General features: G+C 43.5%; 1 protein-coding gene across 2 annotated transcripts in view; it reads right to left on the reverse strand.

Moving 5' to 3' along the window:
• Nucleotides 1-26,142, reverse strand: part of kirrel2 (kirre like nephrin family adhesion molecule 2) — a 129,931-nt gene that overhangs the window by 12,171 nt on the left and 91,618 nt on the right. Inside the window, exon 1 of one of the 2 annotated variants that reach the window (XM_088388036.1) lies at nucleotides 19,270-19,766. The exons of the other annotated variant lie outside the window; for it this stretch is intronic. Coding sequence (XP_088244162.1) covers nucleotides 19,270-19,309 — 40 coding nt within the window. The 5' untranslated portion in view covers nucleotides 19,310-19,766. Of the gene's footprint in view, nucleotides 1-19,269; nucleotides 19,767-26,142 lie in introns of those variants that run through there. 2 annotated transcript variants of the gene reach the window in all.

Here is a 26,142-nt window from a genome sequence, read left to right on the forward strand (position 1 = left end):
CAGAAATACACTTTCCAAATGTTTGTGGCACTATGATAAAGATTGAGTATTACAAACCCTATACGAGTAGCGAAAGATGGCAGCACTCCAGAGGTAACTAATCCGTAGGCGGGGGAAAGAGACAGTTGGTTGGTTATCTAAGTGGGCTCTCTGTGCGAGTCGGGAGACTTGGGGGGGGGGGGGGGGGAGAAAAAAAAACTCATTCTCCTTCTCTCTTTCATTGTTGCTCAATGGAGAATGGAAGGGAAGGGGGACTCGGGGAGATAAAGAGGCCTCTATTCAGGCTGAGCTAAGTCCCCCCTCCCTCCTCCAACCCCAACCCTTCCTGAACTGCTTCTCTTGGTTGCACTGCTTAAACAGACAGGGTTACCCCCCTCGCCCCCCCCAATTCGGTCTCCCCAACCACCATCACAATCGCCAGTAAAGAAAGCTGCTGAAAGGAGGGCAACATACGGCAACCAGAGACACGCTATTGTCCTCTTGTCTCTCTCTTTTAATAGGCCTCTTCATTCTCAATCAATCCTGCTAAATGCAAGTTTAATAGCTTTTCAATAGCAACCCCCCCCACACCCCTTTAAGAAGGGTGGCGGGGATTTTTTGCTTATGCTCTCACCCTCTTTTTTTCCGTTCCCCCCCTCATTCTTTCTGAGTTTGAATGAGGCTGCTTGTTGGCAGTGTTTATTCCGCACTCAATTATCCACTTCATCTCAGGGAGGGCCTGTGGTCTGTCCCTCACCCTCTCTCCCCTCCCGCTGCCTCTGCCACCCAGCAGCATAATTAAAGCAAAACTCCATCTCAACCAACCAATTTTTTTTTTTGGCATTCCGATGGAACAAAGATCTGTATCGTACCAGATTTTGGACATCTTTCAGTGCACCGAGAGTATTTGTTGTTTCTGCACAACAACAGATATGCAAATATTATTAATGTTAAGCTACCTGACATTTCCAAAGTGAAAATTCTCTGTGTTGTAGCTCCACCCAACAAAAACGAAGCGTACCTGCACGGCTATTGAGCCCTTTAGAATGGATTTACCCGACCAATCTGGTCCAAGTTGAACCAAATTGAACTACTTGGTAGCATAAAACCTTAATGTGGCGCTAATGTAGTGGCCTCCATCTGACTGAAGAAGGAAAAATGTGTAATTGGAGCACTATAGTGCACTGTGTGTGTATGCGTGTGTGTGTGTGTTACAAAGTGTCAGAGTAGCCTGTTGAGTAGCAGGTGGGCTACATAAAAATGAATCAAAAGAGGCTAATTTGAGTCTTGGCGCTCAAGCTATTAGACGCCGAGTAAGGGCCGACATTTTCCATCAGAAACTTTATGTCCTTCTCCGTCAAACGTTTTAAATTCAAGAAGTAATGAGCAGTTTCATAATCCTCCCCCCAGTAGAGCCAGATTGAGATTTTTTTTTTTGGACTGGGCAAAAAAAAAAAAAAATGCAATTAAGTATCTTGCCCAGTGTATCAAACTGTTTACAATGGGTAATAATTCACTTCATTGCCTGATTGCTTAAACGGATTACATGCTGTGAAGTATTTGTCTATACCACACCCACACTCAATTTGCCTCGCTCACATTTAGCAATTAATGCTTCGTATGGAGTCTTACAAAAATAGAGTGACGACTGTGTGCTGTAGAGAGTGATTCACAGCTCTCCAGATCCCTTATTGAAAAGGCTCTACAGAACATCTCGACTGGCTAATGACTCATGCCAGATTCCTTTAATTCCTCGTTGCCGAATTAGACAATTCTTTGACGGTGTATTAGCGGCTTAATTACATGAATACGTTGCTGATGGGGAGCGAGGGAGGAACAGAGGCGCACAATGGGGGAAACGGTGGAAGCAGTGTGAAGACACACACGCAGACCACAAAAACACACCAGACTTAACATGAGCTTTTGCTACGGGCTGCAATTGAATCAAAATGACGAAAATACAAATGTGGGTCTTAAATATCCACCGTACGGGATTTGACTTGTTTTGCTTCTCTATGTTAAATCTATTCATGAACTCATTCCCTAGATTTGCACTCTATGGATTAGTTGTAATGCATGTGTTGGATTAATGTTACCTTTCAAGGTCTTTGCATTTAGAGGAACATTTCCTTATTGCCACAAATTCAGCAATTACTCAATTTCTTAACTTGCTGTGTGTGTGAGAGTGTGTGTGTGCGTTTTTTTCCTTTCTGCTGTAACAAGGTAAACCAACCTGGGCTCAAAGAATTTAATCCAGATTCCTTCAAATGAAATATCATTTCACGCCGTTGGTTGCACATGGCGCTAAGTAGGCACGTATGCGTTTCTTGCAGACGCTGCATGATGTTTTGAGGTGTACACGGATGTGTTAATAAGAAAAGCCAAGTGTCAAGCACCACGGGGCACACTTAGCGTTGTCGTTTGACTTTGCTGCTTGTGTCGCTTGGCTTTTTAGTGAAATTCAAAACAGCCTTTCAGGGTTGAACCTGTTAAAGAGCTTTTCCACCGTCGCCGCTTACTTTATGTGAACTGATAGGGGTGCATTCACATCAGGGCGGATCAAGAAGAGATGGACAGATGTCAGCAGTGATCCGTTCACCACTGGACATCTGCCCTGGGAGAATTAGATTGAATCTGCCAGTGTGCGTGCGTGCGTGCGTGCATGCGTGTATGCGTTTGGGTGTGTGAGGGCTATGAGGCTAAAGCGTGATAATGGCACTGCGCGTGACCTTTGCTTATAATGGGAAACTAGCATAGAGAGCATCGTTCATTTCATAGAGAGCACAGTTCATTTATCAGCTCCCGATGACGATTCATAATCATTTTTTGCCATTTGGATATAAAGGAAAAAAGGTCAGTCTGTACATGTACAAATACTGTGCTTTCACTTTTTTTTAATATACTATTTCATACTAGTCGCACTAAAGTGTAGTACTGTAGTCATCAACTAAATTATAAATATATATATCATTAAATATATATAAAAATAAATAAATATAATTAAAAAATATATACTATATAATAATAAAAAATATATATATAATAGTAAATTAAAAAAAAAATATATATATATATATATATACGCACACATGGTATATTATATAGTCCTGGACTCAGCCTGCGTGAGGTTCCCTTAATAGACTCCAGAGACGAGGAAATGGGGTGAAAACACAAACGCACGCAGGCACACACAACTCCCCCGAAAACAAGACAATTGGCAAAAAAAAAAAAAAAGTGTCAAGCTTGGAATAAACAAGCCCTCTCCCCAAATGCCATCCATTGTGCCTTGTCGAGATAAGGCTTCTAAATCGGGCTGGAAATGCAAGCTCCATTTCTCTCAGTATAGAATTATTATCCCTTTGTTTGGAGTCTTTTGTCTCTTTCGACTAGTGTATGCGTGCATATGTTTGTGTACAAACAAAAAAAGTAGTGCTGAGGTAGTCTATTCAAACCGAATGCCCCCATAGGTACCCAGCACCCATCTCATGTTTGGAGTGTGCAAAGCTCATTAGCATGACTTGTACACAACTTGAGGGCTTCAAAGAAGACAACAAGAGAGACCACCCACCAACTGGCCACACTGTGGTGTGCCCAGCATGTATGTTTTCTTTGACTGTTGCAAGTAGCTCTCTCTGCAGATGCTCTCCTCTCTTGCACCCCTCTTAAAAAATATATCACTCCCTTATGCATTCCGGCTGCACTTCCACTCACCCGCTCTCGCTCCCTTTCCTCCTCGTCTGCATTTTTCTGCCCAAATTGCAATCTAACTGCTTTTTAAGAGCTGTTTTGCCGGAGTTTAATCCGCCTCGCATCCCCTCCCGGCCTTTATTCCATTGTGAAAATCTTGGCTGGAGCCGAGACCCCTTTTAAGCGAGTGGACCTGCTCATCCAAACCATTGCCAGCCTCCCCAGCCCTCCCCTCTTGGCTTCTACCCTGAATCTCGGCGCATTCTGCCCCAATCAAAGCCTCTCCCTCTCATTTGTCTGTTTACCATTCGTGCATCTCCACTCATGAGCAAGCCACACTTTGCAAGGCCCCTATGTGCGATTAATCACTGACATCACTCTGACACTGCTCTGTTTTACCGCTGGTGTCAGCTGTCATCACTTTCTCCTCTTCTTTCCCTTTGCTCGTGCTCTGCATCCCTGACTTTACGTCGACTTGTCAGCGTGACAACGGGAGAAGAGGGACGAGAGATTCAAAACATGTTCAAATAAAAATATACAAAGATATTGCACGGCCTCCAATTGTAAAGATGTTGGCTATAGATAGAATTGACGGCAATCAGTTTGTCTCAAAGGCTTTCATGGCTTGATGGCAACATCACACCAGAAAACTTGAGAAGGAGAATGTGACTATTGGCTGCTCCTCCACTACTGCGGGTGGCACTGTACTCAATTTATCCACTTTTTATTGTGTGTGTGGGCAATTCATATCGTTTTTATGTGTTCAGAGTGTAACCTTGGTGGGTACAGTAATCAATGAGCTTTATACATGCTGGAGTAGGCTTTTAAACAGCATTATTTGACTGAGAAATTCAATATTGTGCCATCTGCCCGTTTGTCAGGCAGCACAGTGACAAAGCGGTAAGCACACTTCAATTTCTATGTGGAACATTAAAGACTCCAAATCGTCTATGGGTTGGAATGTGAAAGTTTTAAGAGTGCATTTAAAGTATATAAAACATGTTGTACATATAAAGAAGGACTCTATTATGCTTGCTAGCCAAACTTATATGTATAAAATTTTCTTGTTTGTGAATGGGGACCGTGTTGATACTATTGTCATCTAAAAACCACAATGAACAACTTTCTCATATTTACTACCTTGTTGTCATGTAATAGTATCCGCTCTCTACTGAGCTGGAAAGCAGTCGTGATGCTGGCTGCCTCAGTAGCTCCCAGGGTACCTGCTATAATAGAGTGGTATGTATTCAGGGGAGGAGGAAGGATGTAAAAAAAAAGGAGGAGGCCAAGGGGGGTGAGACCAAGACTGCTGATGTGACACAGTCAGTGCTGGAGCAAATATGAATGGTTCAGTTTGCAGTCGCTGTGCTGCACTTTCCAACTGTGCATCTTGCTGCACACTCACTGTCACAGTCCTACATCTTTAGGCTCGCCGGTGGGCAGGGCAGAAGCATCTGGCGGAGTATAATTCTAGCATTGCTTTTGAACGTCAACACACAACCGCGACACGCCATGAGCTAGAGAAGTGCCGAGTGCATGCGGACGGGATAGCAAGTGACGGGCTTGGCTGGCAGGAGGACAGAAAATAAAACAGCATATGCAGAGGAGGAGAAAAAGTGGAGGGTGGTATGAAATTGTCTGTACACATCAGCCAGCAGTGTTGACAAGATGTTGATTGAGCCAGTCTTGTCGTTTGGCTCCAGCTTACCCCAGCTCCCCCCTTTGGTGTTTTTACTGCAAGACAGCTGCAGGCTGGATCTGTGTCATAGTCCCAGCCCGTCTCTGTCCCTCTAATTCGCTCCGTTGCTTTGCTCCTTCTGTCTCACGGCCCCGATCCCCCCCCCCCCCCAGACTCCTTCCCACTTCCACTATTTGGATGATTATTTATTACCAGTCCAACTTATTTTTGCTGTTTGGTTTAGTAAGAATCGGAAGAGTGCGCAACATGTGACGGAATAGCTCGGTGACAAATGAAGCGAGCAAATAAATGTTTAATTAAATTCGATTAAAAATCCATAAAACGACGAGGAGATAACGATACAGTCTCTTGCTTTTTCTAAAAGGCGGTAAAATGAAAACAAAGAAAGTCTACATAGTACTGACTCTGGATCCAATGCCCTGGGGTATCAATTAATTTAGTCTGGGGATTTGTGGCCTACTCTCCCTAATTGAGCCCAACGGAGACCCCCTTGGCTCTTCACGATAGGATAGGAAGTAGTGCGTTTCATAATTAATACTCACCCCCTCCTATTTATTATTATTATTATTTTTTAATGAGGGTTGTAAAGTTGTAAGCGACGACAGGAAAAGGCTATCGACGCCGTTGTTGGCGTCGAACGTCAGCTGCTGGTGTGTGGAGTAAGGGCGACAACCTCATTCAAAGCAACACATTGAAGTCTACGCCGCGCTTTTGTGTGTTTTTGAACACAGAACACAGCTAACTCGATGAGAGTCTCATTAGCGTTGCTTAATGTGTGTGCTTTTTAAAGCTTAGAGGTTAATGCCCGACTTGCCGTCATCTCATTGGAGCTCTCTTTTAATTTGATGCATAATTCTTTTTTTTTTTTTGTCAGCAAGAGTCTCTTCACAGAAAGCGGATGTGTCGAATTTTGGCCTCGCCTTGCAACAAATACACAAAAAGCACAAAGACCACTTCTAATTAAAGCTGTTTTAATATTCCTCTTCATTTTTTCCTTTTCATGCTCTCCTCACATTAACAATGTTTTTTTTCTCTGTCCATAGAAAATAACTCCTGGCGATTAAACAAATTACTTTCTAGCCCCATGGGAGCCATGAATCTACTGGAAACAATAAAATGGTGAGATGCACAATGTTGCTGCCTCTACATTCTTACAAAAACACCTTCACAATATTTATAGACAATGTTTTGCTGTCTTTCCGCTTCACAGTATGGCCAGCAACAATGGATGCTTGCCTGTATTTTTATCTGGACAGGTTCAGGAGATGAATTTTACTCAGCTGGCAACTAAAGGTAGAGAGAAAAATGCCCACTGCTGTCAAGTGAAGACCATGGTGTCGTGTCTACAACTATGCTACATATGTGTGTTTATTTTCTAGCCATCCCAACGAATAGTTGTGTAGAGTCAGGTTGGGTACAATTAGAAAGGTGCACGTGACCTCATTTCCCTGTTTCCCCCTCGACTTTGCCGGGAAGAAAAGTTTTTAATTTAACATCAAATACTCATTTTGTTCATTTGATTTCTTATAAGTGGAAACGTCCTTTTAACCCGCCGATGAGGCGCCAGAGGACGAGAAGCGGGGAGGAGGGTGGTTGGGCTGTTACCTGCTGGACTCAATACTTGTGCTTTGTATTGAGTAAAAGAAAAGAGGGAGAAAAACTCATTTCCTGAATTTCCATCTCTTAAGTGTTGATTAGTGAAGGGGTGTAATTAGAATGAAATGTGAAGTCAGGCTTTTCCCGATTGCACCGCTTCTCTGAGAAAAATCAGGCCGTGATTAAGGAATAAATGATTAATGAGTGAGCTAATTAATCAATATATTATTAAAGCGGCAAGCGGTGTGAACAAAGGGGTGGGCACGATGGCGCTGCATTAAAGTGATGTGTTGAAACAAAAACGGACTCATCTGGTTGTTGTGTGTGTTTTTTTTTTTTTTTTTTTTCTCTCCCTCCTCTGACACAGAGGCGGATGTATGGAGAGAAGTGACGGATGGGAGGAGATGGAGGCTGCAGCCTCTGCATCTGCCAGCAGCCTCTGGTGTGAGATCCCTGACCTCACAATACTGCATTTGCAAGTTCCGCTGCTTATCTCGAGGTCGGGTCGAGAGGTTCCGCGCGAGGGAGGGCAAAGCACGGGCCCGCCGCGCTAATGATGTTTGCACTGCTAAGACGACAGCCTGTGATGCACAGTCAACATCTCTGACTACGCAAAAGTTCCTGAGCGAAGCCCCCCCCCCACACCCTCACCTCCGCATCTCCCCCTGTCGTTAACTAGGACAGCCCATCAATCTTTGATAATGTGCAGTGCGGGTCTCTCCTGTGTGACCGAGCTGATGAGACATCACAGCAGGGTTTGATGTATAAATGTAACTGTGATATACTGGACGGCTTCAAGTCAGGTTTGACCTTTTTTTGCGCCGGATATTAATGACTACAGTGAAAGAATGAACTATCTGTGTGATGCATCCCTCCCAGTGGAGCTCGGCACACTTTATCTTTTTGGCACGGGCTTCCTCTGCTACCTTTTGCTCAGCTTTCATGTCTGCCAAAAGTCCCCTGAGCTGGCACACAATGGGATGAGGGACACAAAAAATATTATTTCATAAGCGGATGGGTTTATTGTTCCTTTTAAAATGTAGCATTGCTCTTTAAAGCTGCAGTTTTACCCTCCCCCCCGTGCACGACACAGCGAAACTCGTCCTAAAAGCTAGAGTATGAGAAAAAGAGCTTTCATCGCGGCATATCTTGCCTGGCATTTACTGGTGGCCTTATTAAGAGCCTTGTGAGTGACTGAGGCATGTGTACTGGGGGACTCTTGGGGGGAGCTGTAACACGCTCAGGGCAAAATCATGATATTGTTTATCAGCCGGCATTGCTTTAAAAATAAATGACACTGGATGCATTTCTATCAAGCACCAAAACAGGACTAAAGCTTTTAAAAACTACATTAAATAGTAGCACAACATCAACATGAATTGAAATGATCGATAAAGAGCAACAGGCAAGATTTTTTTTTCAAAGAAACTAAAAGATGTATATGATTAAAGTTTTCGTACACAATACAAAATAGCCTACAGCAATCCAAATAAAAAACAACCAGAACTCATTTGCATGACTGCTAGGATTTAGAGCCTGATGACTGTTTTCATGCCAGGCACAAGTCTGGCACAAGGTGTAATTTGATTCTATGTTGCAGCGGGTTAGGCAAAGTTATGATATTTTTGCACACCAGTGTAAGGTGGTGAAAGATTTTTAAAAAGGTGTTTTGCGCCGTTGTGGGCGTGAACACAGTCAACTTGATTCCCCATCAATAGTTAAATGCGACACGCCTGGGAAAAGATGGAAGCAGAAATTAATTTGCTCGCCTTTTGTGATTTTTCTTTTCAAGTTGACTTGGATTGCTGTTTTACGCATTCTTCATTGTTTTTGTGGTTTATTTTGGTTTAATTTGCTCCAGGCTGGTGCCACATTTTGTTCCCAAACATACCGTAGCATTCCACTGTTCTTCAGCTTCAAGTGGCTGTGAATGGCTCTTTGTAACATTGGCTGGTTTCTTCATTGAGCATGAAACATTGAACATATGGTGGCTGTGTGTCGGGATGCGTGACGGCAAAGAATGCCGAGGGTTGGTCCCCCGACCTCGACTTGGCCTCTCGCACTTGAGTCTGTTGCTTTGATTGACTTAAACACTTCATTGTGCACGCTGTTTTTGGGTTCAAACTGGGATCTCAGGTGGGACAGATGTGCGCTAAAGGAGAAGCGTACCAAACAGAGCACGCACGCTTCATTTGGTATGCCGAGCCTGTTTTGACCAGAAGTTCAGATTTGTAAGAAAAAAAAAAAGTCTCGCCTGCCTTTCGCTCAAAAGTTAGCTCAGATAGTTTGTAGCTCCCCGCAGTACGAAAAAAGCTGAAGCCGTATAGACAATGGATGGATGGCTGACCTCTCACCTAGCTAGTCAATTAACTAATTCTATTCTATCTGCAAAATTGGACTTTAAGCGAGAAACCTCACGATAGAGGCTGCGACAAACAAGTGAAGCGTCGCAGGCTCTCGAGCCCATCTGGTGTGATGATCGATCATTAGATGGAGCGTTTAAACTCCCTCACTTTGCCTGCTGGCTAACACTGATCCCATATCACCCTCCCAGGATATGGTATGAATCACAGGAAGTTGAGATCGATCCATAAAGATTGTGCCGCTTGATTACAGATTGGAAAAAAAAAAAAATCCAATTTGGCTTAACCACTTGGATGCCTCAGAGCCCCGACTGTTTGTATGAGCAAATGGTCGCGTGTTTCCACGTCTATTAACAGCTTTTATTTTTTTTTTTTTAAAAAGCTTTCCCCAGCTCCCATTTTCTGATTTGAGCTCTCCTTCATTCGTCACCTCTTCACTTTGCTCTGTCCGTCCCGCACTAAAAGCACCCTCCTTAAGGGAGCCCTCTCCTAAATCTTAATTAAAACACTCTCCAACTGCCCTACCCAGAATCCCTGGGGCTGTCTGAAAGCAGCTTAGAACAATCAAGAGGACGGATTAGAAGTGAGAAGAAAAGCCGAGGTAAAGAAGCGATGGGGTGGGGGGGGTGATACAACAACAACGCAATGGCGAGGAGAAAAATATCGCAAGGAGGGAAAGAAATGACCCCTTTCCTTCATCCCCCTGATCCTCTCTCCTTCCCCCTTTGCTCAATGGCTCCATCCCTCCCTCCCGCCCTCTCTGGGCTCTGGAGTCTTGGCCTGACCTATTGACATTCAGCTTCTCGGCAGATTAAGCAGCGAATGGAGCCTCTGGAAAGGGTAAACACAGTGGAGGAACAATGACCAACAGGAGGCAACCTTATTGGATTCTAATTAACCGCCAGGAGAGATGGCTCGGGGGGTGTTAAGTGCTGTGGGACACAAGTTAGAGCCCCAAACATCAAGCAAGCAGGACAACTCCTATCACTTTGTGGTATAGCTTCATTTAGCTCTCGTCTCTCCATCTATTTGCCAGCTGTTTCCACATCTGACCCAGGAAAATGGCAAACTGATTCTCATTAAGGCCCTCTCCTGAGATCCATTTGTATTCCTTCTTCTCGACGCTCCATTTCGTCTTTGAACAAGCCTTCACTTGAAGATCTTGCTTTGAGCGATAAGGTTCAAGTAGGATGGAAATACGAGGAGAAATGATTTGAGATTGAGCGGATTGAATTATATGACATGAAGATGAAAGGTGTGTGTGTGTGGAGGGGAGACATCGCTCTCTCCAAAGGAGGCGATTCTCGGTGACCACCAACCTCCTTTCCCTCTCTCCCAATTAACCAGCTCGCTCGTTGGCTCATTTTTAAATGTGAACTTTATCATTGGTGCAGTGGGGCCCTCAGCCATTGAGTGGTCCCCTGATTAGACACACTCGCAATGGTCCAGTGTCCTCTTGCATATAGAACCACAAGCACTAATGAGACTGCTTTCATTAATAGTGTGAGAGGGCCCAATGTCTACACGTGTGTGTGTGTATGTGTGTGTGTTGGGTGGGGAGGACAGACCCCGCCAGAGACAGGCCACTGTCACCTCAGCAGACACACAAAGCAATTCATTAATTGGTGAGAAAACACACACACATTGCTGTGAATACACAGTGTAGTGTGCATTCCATGAACCCACGCTGCTTGTTAGCACATTACCCAGGATCAAAAAAGCAAAGGCTGCAGAGAGGAATCATCATTATTTGCAATGGAAAAATGCAGCTCAATGTTCCAGAATGTCCGTCTGTTTGTCTTTTGGTAAATCGGCAGTCTTCTTTTGCTTTTCTGACAAAACATACAAAAGCGACCTGTTCTTTGACCGTCATCATGTGAGTCTTTTGAAAGCTCACGAGAACATTTTTTTTTCTTGCCTCGATTCAAGTGGCAATGAATTGGACTTCACTTGTGATCCAAGCCTGGAGGTATAAAAGAGCCGCATGACCGCTGTCGATTTCTAAACCATTACCACAACAGTCATGGCTGTATTAGGTTGAAATGCTCCATTGATTTCTCTCACCCCCCCACACAAAAACTAGTCCGGACCAGTTCTGAGAAGCGCTTATTTCGTTTTATAAAAACAAAATATCACATGCCTAATGACCACAACAGAACCATTCAAACTCAAAAGAAAAGCACAATAGATAGAATGGGGGGGTTAAACAAAGGCCCCCTCGCTCGAAATTGCCTTTTAAAGAACTGCCTGGCACAATCAGGGAGCTGGCCTGTATCAAAATGAGCGTTCCGAGAAAGAAAGGCTGAGGTTGGTGGTGCAAAGAAAAGGTGTGATGCTTCAAGAGCCTCCTCCCAGTGCTTTGAATGAGCAAACAATCAGCCCTTGCTGCCCTTCAATCTTTTGGTCAGCTGTTTAACTACCCGCTGATTGAGGGGCTTCATTAGGGGCTTATTTATCTTTCCATGGATCACAGTCCTGAAAGACCATTGACAGCCTCAGTACGCCCACACACACATACAGATGAGATGCCGGGCTCGGATTCCTTTTTGTCATTTTTAAAATGCAAATAGAAATATAATTTTATGGATGGATTTTGTGTAATTGTAGCAATTTATTTTGTAGATAATGATTATCTTGAGTTTCTTCCTAAGGCTCTCTCAAAAACACTTTGAACATGTCAGCACGGGTTATGTTTAAAAATACAACGTGAATGTGTTTTCAAAGGCTATTTTCGAAGAATTCCTGTTCATTGTTCTTCACGTCTGTAAAAGTGGGTCACGACTTGGCGACAGTAGGACAATGCAGGTCCCAGGGTGACAACAGACGAGACTCCCCGGCTTTAGCCACACGACAACACAGCATTCCGTAGAATGGAAGCTCTTAAGCCAAATTGCAAAAAAAATGGCAGTTCACTAATTAATTTTTTTTTTAATGGGCAAAATGGTCTACATCTAGTTTTGTTCATCCTTGAAGGTCCTGTCTAAGCCAGGGGTGTCAAACTAATTTTTGTCGCGGGTTGCATAGTAGTCATAGTTTCCTTCGGAGGACCATTATGACCATCCTGAATAACTAAGTTTGAAACCAGAGACTAGTAAAAACTGGTCCAATATTTTTAAAAGATCACAAAAATTGCTAGCAATATCTGTACTTTTTAAAAGTGAAGACAATTTGTAATTTTAGTATTGACACATGAGGTTGATGCAGAATTTTTCTTCGGGGGCTACAAAAAATGTGGCGGGCCGTATTCGGGCCCCGGGCCTTGAGTTTGACACCTATGATCTAAGCCACACACACACGTTGGTCTTCTTTGATAGTTTGCTATGATGCGGCTCGGAGGCATAATACCACCTGAGCCAAACAGTGGGCCGGGTCGACACAGTGACCTAACAAGAAGACCCTCCCAAACAAGCCACAACAAACATCTTACTAAAGCCACTCTCCAGCTTTGATGCGAAGAATTTTTTTTTCTTCCTTCGTTTCAACATCTCCCTTTCCACCTGCACCTCAAAGAGCAATCTGAGAAGAGGGCTTTTCCCATCTTATCTCTCTTCAACGCCCTCTCCTCCTGCCCCATTTTTTTTTTTAAAAGCTTCTTTTAACACGGTCACTTAGATGTATAAAATATATAGAAGTCACAGTCTGTGACTTTCCTTTTTGCAACCCACTGTTTTATTCCACTCTGCGCCTAATTACGGTACCTCACTTATGTAATTAGCGCAAAAAATAAATGGCTGCTGTAACCCGGTCTCTCCCCTTTGCCCCTCCCTTTGCAGCTTCGAAGAAAACAAATTATGGAGAACAATAGGTACAAATGGCTCCTGCACCGAAGCTCATGATGGATGCATCTCATCCTTTTCTCACTTACTCTTCCTCCCTTCTTCATCATGTTCCGCTTTATATTGCTCTGCTTGGAAATGTTGGCGAGCTTCAGCCAGCACTTTCCTGTTTTTTTTTTCATTCCATTGCTTTTTGTCTTGTGTTTCGGGAATCAGCACTCTATTCGCTCTGACATCATAGTCTAAGTCCTTTTTTTTCCAGGCCTTTCTGTCTCTACTGGCATTGCCTTATCTTCTATCCTCCGGTGCATTCACAGAACACGCTCGGGAGTTTGGAAAGCAAACATCATGTACCGTAGCCCCATCTGCGGTTAGTCTGAGCAGGGAACAATCAGTCCCTCTCCTCCTTTGCTTCGTTCCTTCCCCTGGGATGGACGCAGAAGTAGGATGCATCAGTCAGACGGGCGCAACGTACTGGAACAATGGACTGCTTCGTTCTACCAAGGGGTGTTAAGTTCACCTCATCCAGCTTGGCAAGCACTTACTAGTCTCCTTATTGCAGCTTCTGTGGCAGAAGAAGCCTCCCACCATACGCATCCACGTCTCTACCCACACGGCCGCCTCGCACATGTCCCGAGTAGACACCTGAGAGCCAATGTTTGGGCCGCAGGTGCTGGAATATCAACTTTCCATAAATGCCCTTTTCAGAGCATGTGGTAAGTTACACCCTGCTTGTTTTCTTTCACCCCCGCCAAGGCAAAAAGAAAGAAAAGCAGCAGGTTTGCTTTACCAATTCAAGCGTATCCATTACCTGAAATGTTCAGCTCCTGGCAGTAAATCCCTTTGACCCCTGCTCATTCTTTCTATCTGCCTATCTCCCACCCCCCTATTCCCATACTGAGCCCATGGCGCTTTGCACATTGCTTTTTTTGTGGCCAAAAAGACAGCAGGGGAGAGCAAGAGAGAGAGAGAGAGAGAGAGAGAGACACCTTTCCCTCCTCCCGCTTCAACCGCCACCCACATACGCCGCTTCTCATGTTTCTACACAGCTCGATAACATTAACATGTTTCGCCATTGGAGGAAGTTGCAGTTAAAAGTCAGATCGATAAGCTTTGATTGACATCCTTCACTTGATAGCAAATTGGCTTTTCTCTGACTTCTCCAGGCGAAGGGGGATCAGCAGTAGTACAGGAAAGAAAAATCAAATCGAAGAGAATTCATTCGACCGTTTCTCTACAACAACACAAGACGGACAATAGGACCGCTAACCGGGAGTGATAGTCAGCCAAACGGCTATTTTGATTCAACTTTGAGTCACCGAGACAATATTGCTCCTGGCAATCTGAGCCCTTTGTTCAACAAGAGGATAAGATTTCCATGGCTGAACCTCACAATTAGACTGCAACTTGAAAAAACATTTGAACATTTATTTGTAAAGTATTAGGATCTGTTGATTTTTCCTTGAGCTATGTCTTTGCCGGTGACGAGGATCCAAAGCAAGCTAATATGTTTGGTTTGGCTTAAAAAAAATCTCCGTAAATGTCAAGCATCTCAACTACGACACAAATTTGATTTCATATTAACTTTTGAGTCAATACAGCCCAACCTGTCCATTTCTATTGCCGTGAGATTCTGTTCTTAACACCAACAAACGACACAAAGAGAAGAAGAAGATGACATGTCCAGTTCTCGGAGCATCATTAATTAGACAATTGGACTTTGACTAATCATTCCAGAAAGAGCACAAAGCCCTGAAGATGCCTGGCACTCACGTCAACTTATCGTCACAATATGTGTGCCCTTGACCCCGCTGACTACATGCGCACATGCGTCGGTGAGTTGACGGTGAGTCATTTACAGAGAATGAACGGATGTCTTCAGCCCCAGAGCAGATCATTGCGGATATTCTGTGTGGAGATGGCAACCTGATGCATTTCCTTTCTTTGCAGGACAAAAAGAGCGGTAAAAGGTATTTCTACCTAAGCTTGTTTTCCCTCATAATCCGACAGCCGAGCTATGTTTGATACAAGGTTAAGGAACACAAGATAACATATATTGCAGTGCGGCACTAGACACGCTTCAATTTTGTGTGTATGGACAGCAGTTATGAAATTCTTCTCTTGCCTGATTTAAGGATAAAAATGGATCTTTACTTTATTACTATTGTATGTTGAAGGTATAAATCTCCTGAGCAAGAAGTGACATTGTGTGTGTGTGTGTGTAGGGATGGGATTTAAACACAATCCATCTCCTCAAAATATCTTCTACTGTATAAACGTGACTTCATCCCTGGTGGTGCAGTTTTAATGACGTGCGCAGAATCAATTCTCAGTCCTCTCCATCTTTCCATTGCGTTGTTTGGGAAGGAGAATGAAAGAGTAAACAAGTTTGTGTCGCGCGCCGCTGACGATCCAGCCCGAGGTGGAGTCGCCGGGGAAGATGTCTCCAGGCAAAGGCAGGAAGCTGACACGGCCCCCGTCTCCATTGTCCCGTTTTTTTTGTTGTCATTTCCTTCCCGGATACGCCGACTGGCCCAGAGGGAGACAAGGTGAGGATGTGCGCAAGGAGAAAGTGAAGACAAAGGAGGACGGGTGCGCCGAAGAGGACAAGTGCCATCAACACTTAGCTACCTGGCTTCCTGGGCTGGGTCAGAGCAGCCAACACGATGGGCTAATTTGCTAACAGCTGATAACAATGCATTGGGACATACTGCCAAGTTCTTTATCTGTGTTTACCCGAATGGCAAAGCTGATTAGAAGCAGGCCACATTATGAAGTGCCATTGTTTCTTTTCTCCTTTTTTGCACACGTGTAGGGGCTGTTTATGAAGGATCACAATGAGATGTGTGCACCGTGTCTACAGGATGAGGAGAAAGCAGCGGGCCATTGTTTAACAGCTTGGTCATTCATTACTGTTTGTTTGCGCGTGCCTCCTGCATAAAATGAGTGTTTAGAGGGAATGGGAGCAAATTAAGGCGCTTGGAAGAAGCCTTAGTGCCTCAAATAGTCAGTTCTACTCGGAGACAACGTGGTCTCTATAATCATAGAGAGCACAGATGCAGTCTGATGGAAAAAAAATGGCGCATTTTGATCTTTGAGCATCCTTTGGCTTATTTGGGAATTTGGCAGACTCTTTGCAATGCTGGAAGTTTTGATATACCGAGATAAATTTTCTTTAACATTTCATTTAACAGGGCAGGGGTCTCAAACTGATTTTTATCGTGGTCAGTCTGTCAATAACTAGTTTTGGAATCAGAGATGCGTAAAAACTGTTCAAATATTTTAAAAAGATTCAAATTGGAGAATTTGTAATTTTAGTATTGACACATGAAGTTGATGCACAATCTGTCTTTGCGGGCCACATAAAATGATGTGGCGGGCCGTATCTGGCCCTCGGGCCTTGTGTTTGACACCTATGGGTCTGAAAATAGCCCAAGTCTAATTATTGGCACAGTGAATTTAATTGAGGTGCTTGATGGATGGATAGATAGATGGATAGATAGATTTTCTAGTTGATGTAAGTACTATGTTAAATACAACTCTGCAACAGCAAAAACCAATACACAGATAGACAGGAAGTCAAAGTAAGCTAAAATGCATCTTAGCCACGACTGCGTCTCTTAAATAATGCAAGACACTTCTCTCCAGGAGTCAGCTGTATGCACATTCTGCTGGATCGGCACTATGCAACTCGTGTCCAAAGCCGGTTGGCTCAAGTCCTTGCTAACAAACTTTCTATCACTAACGTAAAGGAAATAAAATGAGTATGAGTGGCGGGTGGTGATGGTATGGTGGGGGTGGGGGTGAAGAGGGACGATGGGTGAGTGTGTTCGACAAGAGGCGGAAAAGGTTAACGACGCTCTGCTGCTTGTCCCCAGTGTTTCCCCGCCGTGTGCAATCATTAAGACACTGGTGACACATCTAAGCCTTATGTCTGCAAAAAGACTCTCTTCCCTCTCTCCACCACTTGCAATGACCCCCCCGCCCCCACAAGAATTCAAAGAAGTATAGCTCATGAAATATGCACAAATTCTCCAAGCCACCCTTTGGGAGGCCAGCCTGTCGCTGGGCCCACAAACATGTCTGCACCACACAAGGATGAGGCAAATCTCTACTTAATGGCCAAGAGGGGAGATGATGCTCGGTAGTGGCTTCTAATTTACTTGTGTGTGTTGCCTCATTAAGATACATTGCATGTTCCCATGACCGGTCGTCACCTGTTCACCAATAAGCTGGTGAGGGAACAAAAAGACTTCTGGGAGGGAATACGGTCCTTTTTTTTTTTCTCCCGGCATTGCACCATGGAGTGGGGACACGACTTAAAGAGGAAGCAGGAGAAACTTGTAATCTCAGCACTCAGCCTTTGAACTCAGCCCGATGAGACACAAGCTTCCCAAAGCAAAAAAAAAAAAAAAGGTTTCCAAAGAAGCGCTCGCAGAAGATTACTCAGAATACTGATGTAGTGTGGAATCAAATTCCTCAGGGCACAAAAAGGGCGACTTTCCGGGAAAGTAAATTGCGAGTGGGGAACAAGACTGTATACAATCATGTGCTATGGACATATTGTGATGGAGCAAAAAAATGGTGATGGACAATTGAAATTCAATCAGCACCAAATTGCACTTTTTCGCTCACTTTTCCATGACTCGCCTTGGATTGGGACTTAACACCTTCTCAGTCACTTATCTTGCCTACTTGCCTAAGATTGGGCCGATCAGTTTTCTGCTTCAAAACGGCACGGTGAGAAACCTCACTGATTTCCGTCCATCAGTAAGACCAGCAGTGGCATAAAAAAAAAAAAAAAAAATCAATAGTGAATATTTTTCAAGTACTAACCAGATGTTTATTGATGACTCAACCATCCATTAAGTGGGAATGAGTGATCTGCATCCTTATAAAAAAGATTCAAGGAGAAAAAAAGATCTAATGTAGCCTAAATGTTGTTTTTTTGTCCATACTAAATCCACATTTGTTTTTCTGCAACAAACAGGTAGTGGGAGTTGACAGATGAGAGTTGTAGTGACTTTGCGTGAAAGCTTTAACCTAAAAAAAAAGTGCTCCAAGGTGTCTTACACTCTAATTGGGGCAGCTGCTACCATTTTCATAATTCGGATGTGCGTGTGTATGTGTAAGAATGTGTGCTGGATTTGGAAGAAGAGGGGTGGGGGGGTAAAGGGGGGGGGGGTTGCCACTGTCTGGCTACTGCGCTATTTCTCCTTATCCAGCTGTTGCACGTCTGTCAGAGAGCAAAGGTCTACTGGCATCCCATCAGATCACCCCCCTCCCTCCCTAATGACGACACCATGTGGAGCAGGAGGGAGCGGGGGGGTTAATGGTACCGTGGTGATCTCAACAAATGGCTTTTAAGCAAACAATACCATTTGTTAAATAACCTAAAATTCTGGCTTGTGAGTCAGTCATATTTCTTTTTCCTCCTCAAGGTGTTAAATTAATAGGTATACTTATGCATTCCGTGTGTGTCTGAGAGTGTGTGTTTTTCTTTTCTTTAACAGCTCTGGCACAATGCTGATAAGTCACAGTCCCTCAGTGTTAATTACAGCAGGCTATTTTTTGCATCAAGACATATGCGAGTTATTAGCAAGTTATTAGTCAGTCAGCAGCCAAATCATGCGTGGAAAAAGTTGAAGGAAAAAGTGAGCTTACTTTTACAAGGTGATATCTCTTTTTACTTCAACCCTAACCCTAACCCCCCCCCCCCCACACACACACACACAGCCATAAGAGAAAAACTAAATTTACGCACGCCAGAAAGCGGCAAGGCATTTGTACTATTCCACATTTTAATAGTTATTTTTATTGACGTGTGTGTGTTTTAATCCCCTCGCGCATTCAGTTTAATGATATACAATATTTCTGATCAACTTTCCCCTCCGCATCTCCGCATCTTCACGCGCTACCCCGCAAAAAAATTAAGCCTGGCCAAGAATTCCCAAGCAAAGCGCCGGGAATCAACTCAGCGTGATACCCACTGATGCAATCACGCTTCCACCAACTAACTGCACGCGTAATTCCACGGATAACGCGGTGCAGCGTTTGCGTGGATGTCCTGCGCGGAGCGGGACGCCGCACCAGCTGCCTTGACGCATCGCGCGTTAAAGCGCACTAAAATCACACATGAAAACAACAAAAAGATAAAGAATGGGCTTACCCGAGGCCATAAGGCAAAAGATGAGGTAAAGCACGACCATTGTAGTTGTTCCCCCGTGGCCGCGCGGATAAACGCCGTCTGTTTCGTGCGGGGCTGCTTGCGGTCCACTCACTCACTCGCACGCACGCACTCCCGTGATATGATCCACTCGAGGGCAATCTCTCTGAATATGTCCCAACACTTGGTGGAAATCAAGTCACAGATGCATGTTTGTCACTCCTGCTAACTTTCCACTTTGAAGAATCAAAAGCCACGGGTTGGAAGCGCGGTCCACTTGTTCACTGCTGTGCGCTCTCCTCCTCCTGGACTCTGGGCGCTTGTGATGATGGAGCTGGCTGAAGTTGCCTCTCTCCTCTTTCCTCCTCCTCTCTCCTCCCTCCTCCTCCGTGTGAGTGACTGCCTTGCTGTGATGTATGGAACACACGTAGCTCTCGCGGACACGCACACTTCTCTCTGCTATACTTGCCAAAGGGAGATGCGCACTGACTCCGTTGGGGGCTTACACCACATTTGGCACCAAGCTGAGTGTGTTGAGCCCCTCTGCCTCACACGCACGCCGATGGGGCGGTGGGAAGGGGGTGGGCAAACCTCCCACCCCCGCCTCTTGGGGCCCCCTATTGGCTGGGCTGGCGTTTAGGGGAGGGCTTCGTTTCAAACAGTTATTCTGAGTTAAATGTGTGCTTGAATAAACAGTTTGCTGTGCAGACGCCCAGACGTTAACGGCCACGATCATAATCAGAGGTGGCAAATACTGACGTTAAGTAACGTGTAGCTGCAGATAGACGTGCAAAGAAAGTCTCACAAGCACTGATTCAATGCTGGGAATTAAATGTGAAAGGATATTAAGTTTTACTATCAGACGGTTTTCGATGACTCGGCAAAATGGGGGAAAAATGCCTCTGCACAGAAAATAATTCTCCTCTTTCTTACAGCAGTGATAAACCCTAACCCTAACCCTAACTCCCACGTCACTGTGTTTCCTGTTTATCATCAATCAATCAATAGCCATTGACGAATATCTGTTTTCAAATACAGTAGGGAGGTAACGTAAAAGGTCACAATACTTGGGGAAAAAAAAGAAACCCAATAACAAAGTATTTATACTTTATCACTTCTCACCATTGATGTTAAAAGACGACATTTTGTCTTCTTTCCGCATTTAAATTCTCAAACCAGCAACTTCAAACCAGTCACAATGTCACCACTCATCCACCATTCAGTCAATCAATTAATCCAATCCTTTATTTCCATCCAGCCATTTTCTATCATCACTCATCGACAATTTATAGACAACTAACAAACTCCACAAAGTAATGTTGGACCAAATTTGGATTCAAACCGTCAACCACATAACTCTAAGTGCAATCATACAAAGAGCATCTATCTTTCCTGATGAAAATAGTTTTTCGCATCACAACAACTCTAATGGGATTATGCCAGAGGCAAGAACGGGATCTCCGAATGCTGCCTTTACAAAGATAATAATGCTCTTTAATTGAACTCAATTTATTGTACTAATCCCTCAATTGGGAAATTTAATTTACGGTTGTTGTAGTTTGCAGTGGTGTCGAACAGCACTGGATCATATTCAGAGATGGCTCTTGTCTTCCTTTGCAGAATTATTAGAAACACCTCTTGCACTTGAGATGATGTTATAAATGACAACATCAAAACTTTTGATAGTACAGTTCAGATTCCAAACTATATTTTCCCTTTGGACTGTAGTAGAATGGGAATAATCTGTTCCAGTATCAAACTGTTGCTGTCATGACATCATTTCTTTTGACATTTTTTCTACATTACCCGTTTTTATTTGGTCATTTTTTCAGTGTAAGTTACTTCGATTGTTTTTTTTGTTTGTTTGTTTTTTTACTTGGAGAACAAAAGTTCAGCTCAGAATTGAATCTGTGGCTACCAAACATTACATTCAATTCCATCTCAACACCAATTAAAATGATGTTATTTATTTATTTATTTATTTATTTATTTATTTATTTATTTATTTATTTATTTATTTATTTATTCACCCACTCACTATTTTTTTAGTAATATTTTTTTTGCACATGGATGCAAAATGGACCTTATTCCAAGAGCAGTTTGATCTCAACTGAGCCCGTTGTCATGTGTCGGGTTCTTACAAAGAGAAAAGAATCGTTATCATATTCCAACAAAAGCGAAAGCCTTTTAGTGAGAGATGAAAACAATGCGCCCGTGGCTGTTAATAGATGCACCCTTTCATCTGCTTCATAGTTATTCAAAGATCTATTGATTAACCAAAAATAATAGGCCTGGCAGTCATTTCCTTCAATAATCTTTCACTTGTGTGTTTTGGAGCAGAAAGGCAACCTTTATTTAGCGTTGACACATCCCCCCCAATTCGCACAGACAGGCAACACACATGCAGCCAGTTAACACAACCAGGTGGTGAAAACGCCACAAGAGTGTGAAAATTTCATCAAAGTGGACACCCTCTGTGGTCTTTTTTTGGGGGGGGCGAATTATCACCTTTTGGGCAATCCACATCATGATTAGCATTTCAAAAAAAAAAAAATCCAGTAGGTTTAAGACCCCAAGGCTGCCCTTTTTCTGTTTATTGCCTCTCACTAATGCAAACATAAGGGTCCCCTGCTAGTAAACACATGTTGATGGAAGAAACAGCTTGCACAGCCGGGAAGCCAACTGAGGTTAGTGCGAGGGAGCACATGGACGAGTGCTGCATGTGTGTTTGAGCAGGAATCCACACTATTATGCTATTTTTACAAACATCACAAAGCCACACAGTTCGCATGTCGGTGCTCGGAGGTAGGAGATTGAAACGATTCGTGTGTGTGTGTAGGGTCTAGTGTTTGTGTGTGAATCCATCAATGATTGACTGGATGACGGGTGCGGGGATGCTGGGTGAGCTGTAAAAAGCAACGGGGTGCCTCCACCAGTTGTGCTGTGCTCGTAAAAGCCGCAGCCATTGTGTGGAGTCTGTCAGCATTGCATTGACGTGGATGATGTCACACAGATGGACGGTGGAAATGATACACACCGATGTGAGTCTTAATTACGCTGGCCACCGCCGCCGCATCCAATGGAGGGCGCCCATATTCCCCGAGCTTTTGACTGTGTGAATAATTGATGAATAAAAAGGGGATTTTCAGCAGTGGGGTTATTAATAATAGATAGGCTTTGATATTTACTAAACTGTTCAGTGAGAGAAAGGAGTGACAGTTTGGGTGTCATCTGCATGGTAATCGTAAGGAGGTAATAAATAAGGCATGAGGCGGAAATATATGGAAATGGGATTCATAAGGAAATGAGAATAATTTAACAAAATATTATGATGACCCTGGGTCAATTAAAAGAGATGATGTCCGTCACGCTGGGCTTTAAACTCAAACTCCTTGGTGTTATTAGGTGGAGGGTAGCCGTGTGTTTGCTTCCCACGAATATGAAACTGAATAAATCAACCTTGTTATCTTGGTGAGGTAAAGAAGACATTTTTCTTTCATGAGTAAACAAAATGAGCCACAAGTCGAGGAATGTGTTTTGTTTGGTTTGAAAACCTTGAGCTGGGTGGGCGCATTCGGCATGACTTTCAATCATAACACGCATAGCTGGACGCATTCTTTACATTCTGGACAATGAACTGTGCTTTTGATGAGAAAAGAAAAAGCCTTCGCACATATTTTTCCTGTCTTCTAGAACAGTGAGTCTAGTGCTACACAGGCGCCCTCTAATGGTTGGCAAAGGAATACCTGCCCAATGGCAGTTCAGTTGTATTTAACTTTTTATATATTTGTATTTAATGTGTAGAAAACGTTTTTTAAAACCCCTTTTTTCTATAATTAACACTTTAGTTTTATGTATGATACATATGAATTAAATAAAAATCGATACCACTTTTCAGAACAATCCCAGTACAAATTTTTGAGTTTTGAATAGTCATCAATATCAAGCACACATAAACTTTCCTCAAAAAACAATTAATGATCATTTTTGAAAAAGACCTTTATATCACAATTAATCAATATTCCTTGAAACTAATTGTCTATTTTTCAGATTTTTGGTTTTAAAATGGTCATAATAGGGGGGTCGACAAGATTGCGAGGGTACACCATCAGCGACCTCATTACAATTCCTCAAGGGGGAATTCAACTCAACTCACTGCTGTATATTTGTGTCGCACACCACTCCGAACCAGATCACACATGTTCAGGCATGCAAGACAAAGAATCACCTCTCTCCAGGTGCCTGTCAAAAATGCATCTCATGAACTTTAGAACGACTGTATATCGTAAATTCCTCACCGTATGGTTCTATTCAAACTGTAACCTGCAAGATTGATGGACACGTGCACCCTGCGAGTCCATTTTGGGTCCCCGGGGTTTATACTGCTGCCCATATGAGAAAGATTACACCGGCTTTTACTGTAATTGTGATATTGAATGTTGAGCGGATCCGTGTCACCCGTAACTCTAAGCGCTGCTACGAGCTCGTAACTCACGCAGACATATACACCTTTTTTTCCTGGAGGTGCTATCCCCCTCGCAATTCAAAACCACTCGCTCTCTCCCTCCGTTCCACTAATATGACGTCAACCCCTGCCTTGAAATCTGCAATTGTGCATTTTCTCCACGTGTGATTGACGAGCAGAGGAGGGCCATTAAAGCTCAACCTGGGCCGGCGGTTCACTCTGTAAGTCCATAGGAATATTTTCAGCCTCATATCAAATCCATGTCCTCTGCCCTAATATCAGGATGTGACTCTGCCCACCCATGGATTCTGTTTTCGTCTGTAATGAAAGTCTCCCAGGGGATGGAGTGGAGGGATTCTTTTCCTCAGGGGTCAAGGAGAGGTGGAGGCTTTTGGTTCAAGCGGCGCTCGGAACGACGTGTGGATTACAGGAATGTAGCCGCTAAACTCCTCTGGCGATATGGAACGGACCAGGAGGCCGACTTCACAGTAGATCCTACTGTGCCCGTTGCGTGTGTTTATACCAGGGGCAGACTGCAACGATATTATTGGAGCGTGTGCAAGCACTTCAACAGTCAAAACTGTTTACGACATTTGAAGAAATAGAATTATTGCGTTAGTCTGACTGAAATTTTACTTCTGAAATATTTATATACACGTCTCTCTGTTTATCACAGCATATATACAAGTTATCCTACTTAAGAGAACACCGAGGAGTATGCAACCTTACTTGCAGTGGAAATAAATTATCCTGCACATATTAAATGTCCTGGTGCCACACCGTCAAAAAAATCACTGTGTGTCGTTATTGCAGTTTGCCCTGAGCCAGATTGTTTACCTATTATGGGGTGTGTGGGATCTAATAGGTCAACCGGAAAAAAAAAAAAGTCCAATAGGCCCATAAAAGCCTAATACTAAGAGGTTGAAAGCACCATTTATAGTAGAGGACACACTTTGGTCTATAAATTGATTCTCAGAGCATGCATGTATACTGAGACGCAAAAAAAGAGTAGGACCTTAAAAGTCCCTTTGAATTTAGATGGATTAAAAAAAAAAAAAAAGAACCGAAACCCGGAGCGTTCTACAATGACGGCAAAATATAAATTTTTAATACCCCCTCCAGAAAAAAATCAAATTTTTGATACAAACATTTTAACATGTTTCATGTGTGGAGTGTGTTGTTACTAGATTGACATTCCGTTCTAGATGTAGTACTTTAATGTTTGTCTAATTTTCTCCAACATTCTCATGAGGACACTTTGGCGTCACTCATTCAAGTAGTAATTACAGCCCTACCCAGAATGTAAACTCTGATTGACTAGTTCCACGGCAAGGCGAGCTGTGTCTTTGCTGATAAGTACAGCAGTAAGCTGACTAAAATATTCATGCGCTGATGCAGAATTGTTGTCCCTTGATGGGCCTCGCCATGTGCAACATCTGTTCCTGATGTCATGCACGTTCCAGTGTGCCAGAAATGCCCTGATGGAGCCCGTCACGTTCCAAACGCGTTCACTCACTCACTCTGCTAAGATAAATATCTGCGGCGATGATGGCGATCCAGTCGACTGAACAAAAGTATTGAACACCTCGGCTAATCCATACCTATAGATTAGCCACCGCGGATCAGCGATTCTGCCACTTACTGATGAATGTCTCAGTTGAGTGCTGATTTCTTGTATAAAATGTCTCACACCAACTACAATGAATCGTCGTTATATCGGAGTTCATTGTTGGCGCTGCCATTAAACTGCAGAATTTTGAGCTGCTATTTTTAATTGATTTTTTTTCCAGGACAGCACATAAACCGTACAGGCAACATGGATTTATCTTTATGTTCTCTTAGTATGTGTTGCTGCACTAAATAGCAATTGTTTAAAAATTCATAATGACTATTGCTTTGTGTTAGCATTAAGCTCGCAGACGAGAAGGTCTTTTAAATATTATTATATTGAATATATGATATATGATACCAAGTGGCTTCAAAATTGACCTTAGGGACACGGTCTCAGGTGGAAAGTCCAAATGGGACCCCATCTTCCTTCACATCTTCCTCCCATCACACAGTTCACTTTCAATCACATGGCCGGCCCACGACTGACTGGCTGCTTGTTTCGTGCCGTGATCTGATGCAGCTCTGCACTGATATAAATAATGAATGACTCGTCCACTGTCGCTTTTCATAGCATGTCAAGCCACGGCCTGGCCATTATTAGGGTCTGTTCTCCCCTCCCCCTCTTTCTCTCTGACTCCAGTTTTGTTATTGTTCTGGTTGACTTGCCTGCACACCTCCGCATTGGGTCAGCTGTCAGTACAGCTGATGGTTGCTACAGAGAAGAAAGACTTGCTTCTGGTGATACAGTAAAAAAAAAAAAAAGCGCCCACACCAGAAGAGTGACAGCGGGGAATATTTTC

The sequence above is a fragment of the Syngnathus floridae genome, chromosome 10 (assembly GCF_059516105.1).
Source record: "Syngnathus floridae isolate MCC-2025c chromosome 10, RoL_Sflo_1.0, whole genome shotgun sequence".
In the NCBI taxonomy this organism is placed as follows: Eukaryota; Metazoa; Chordata; class Actinopteri; order Syngnathiformes; family Syngnathidae; genus Syngnathus; species Syngnathus floridae.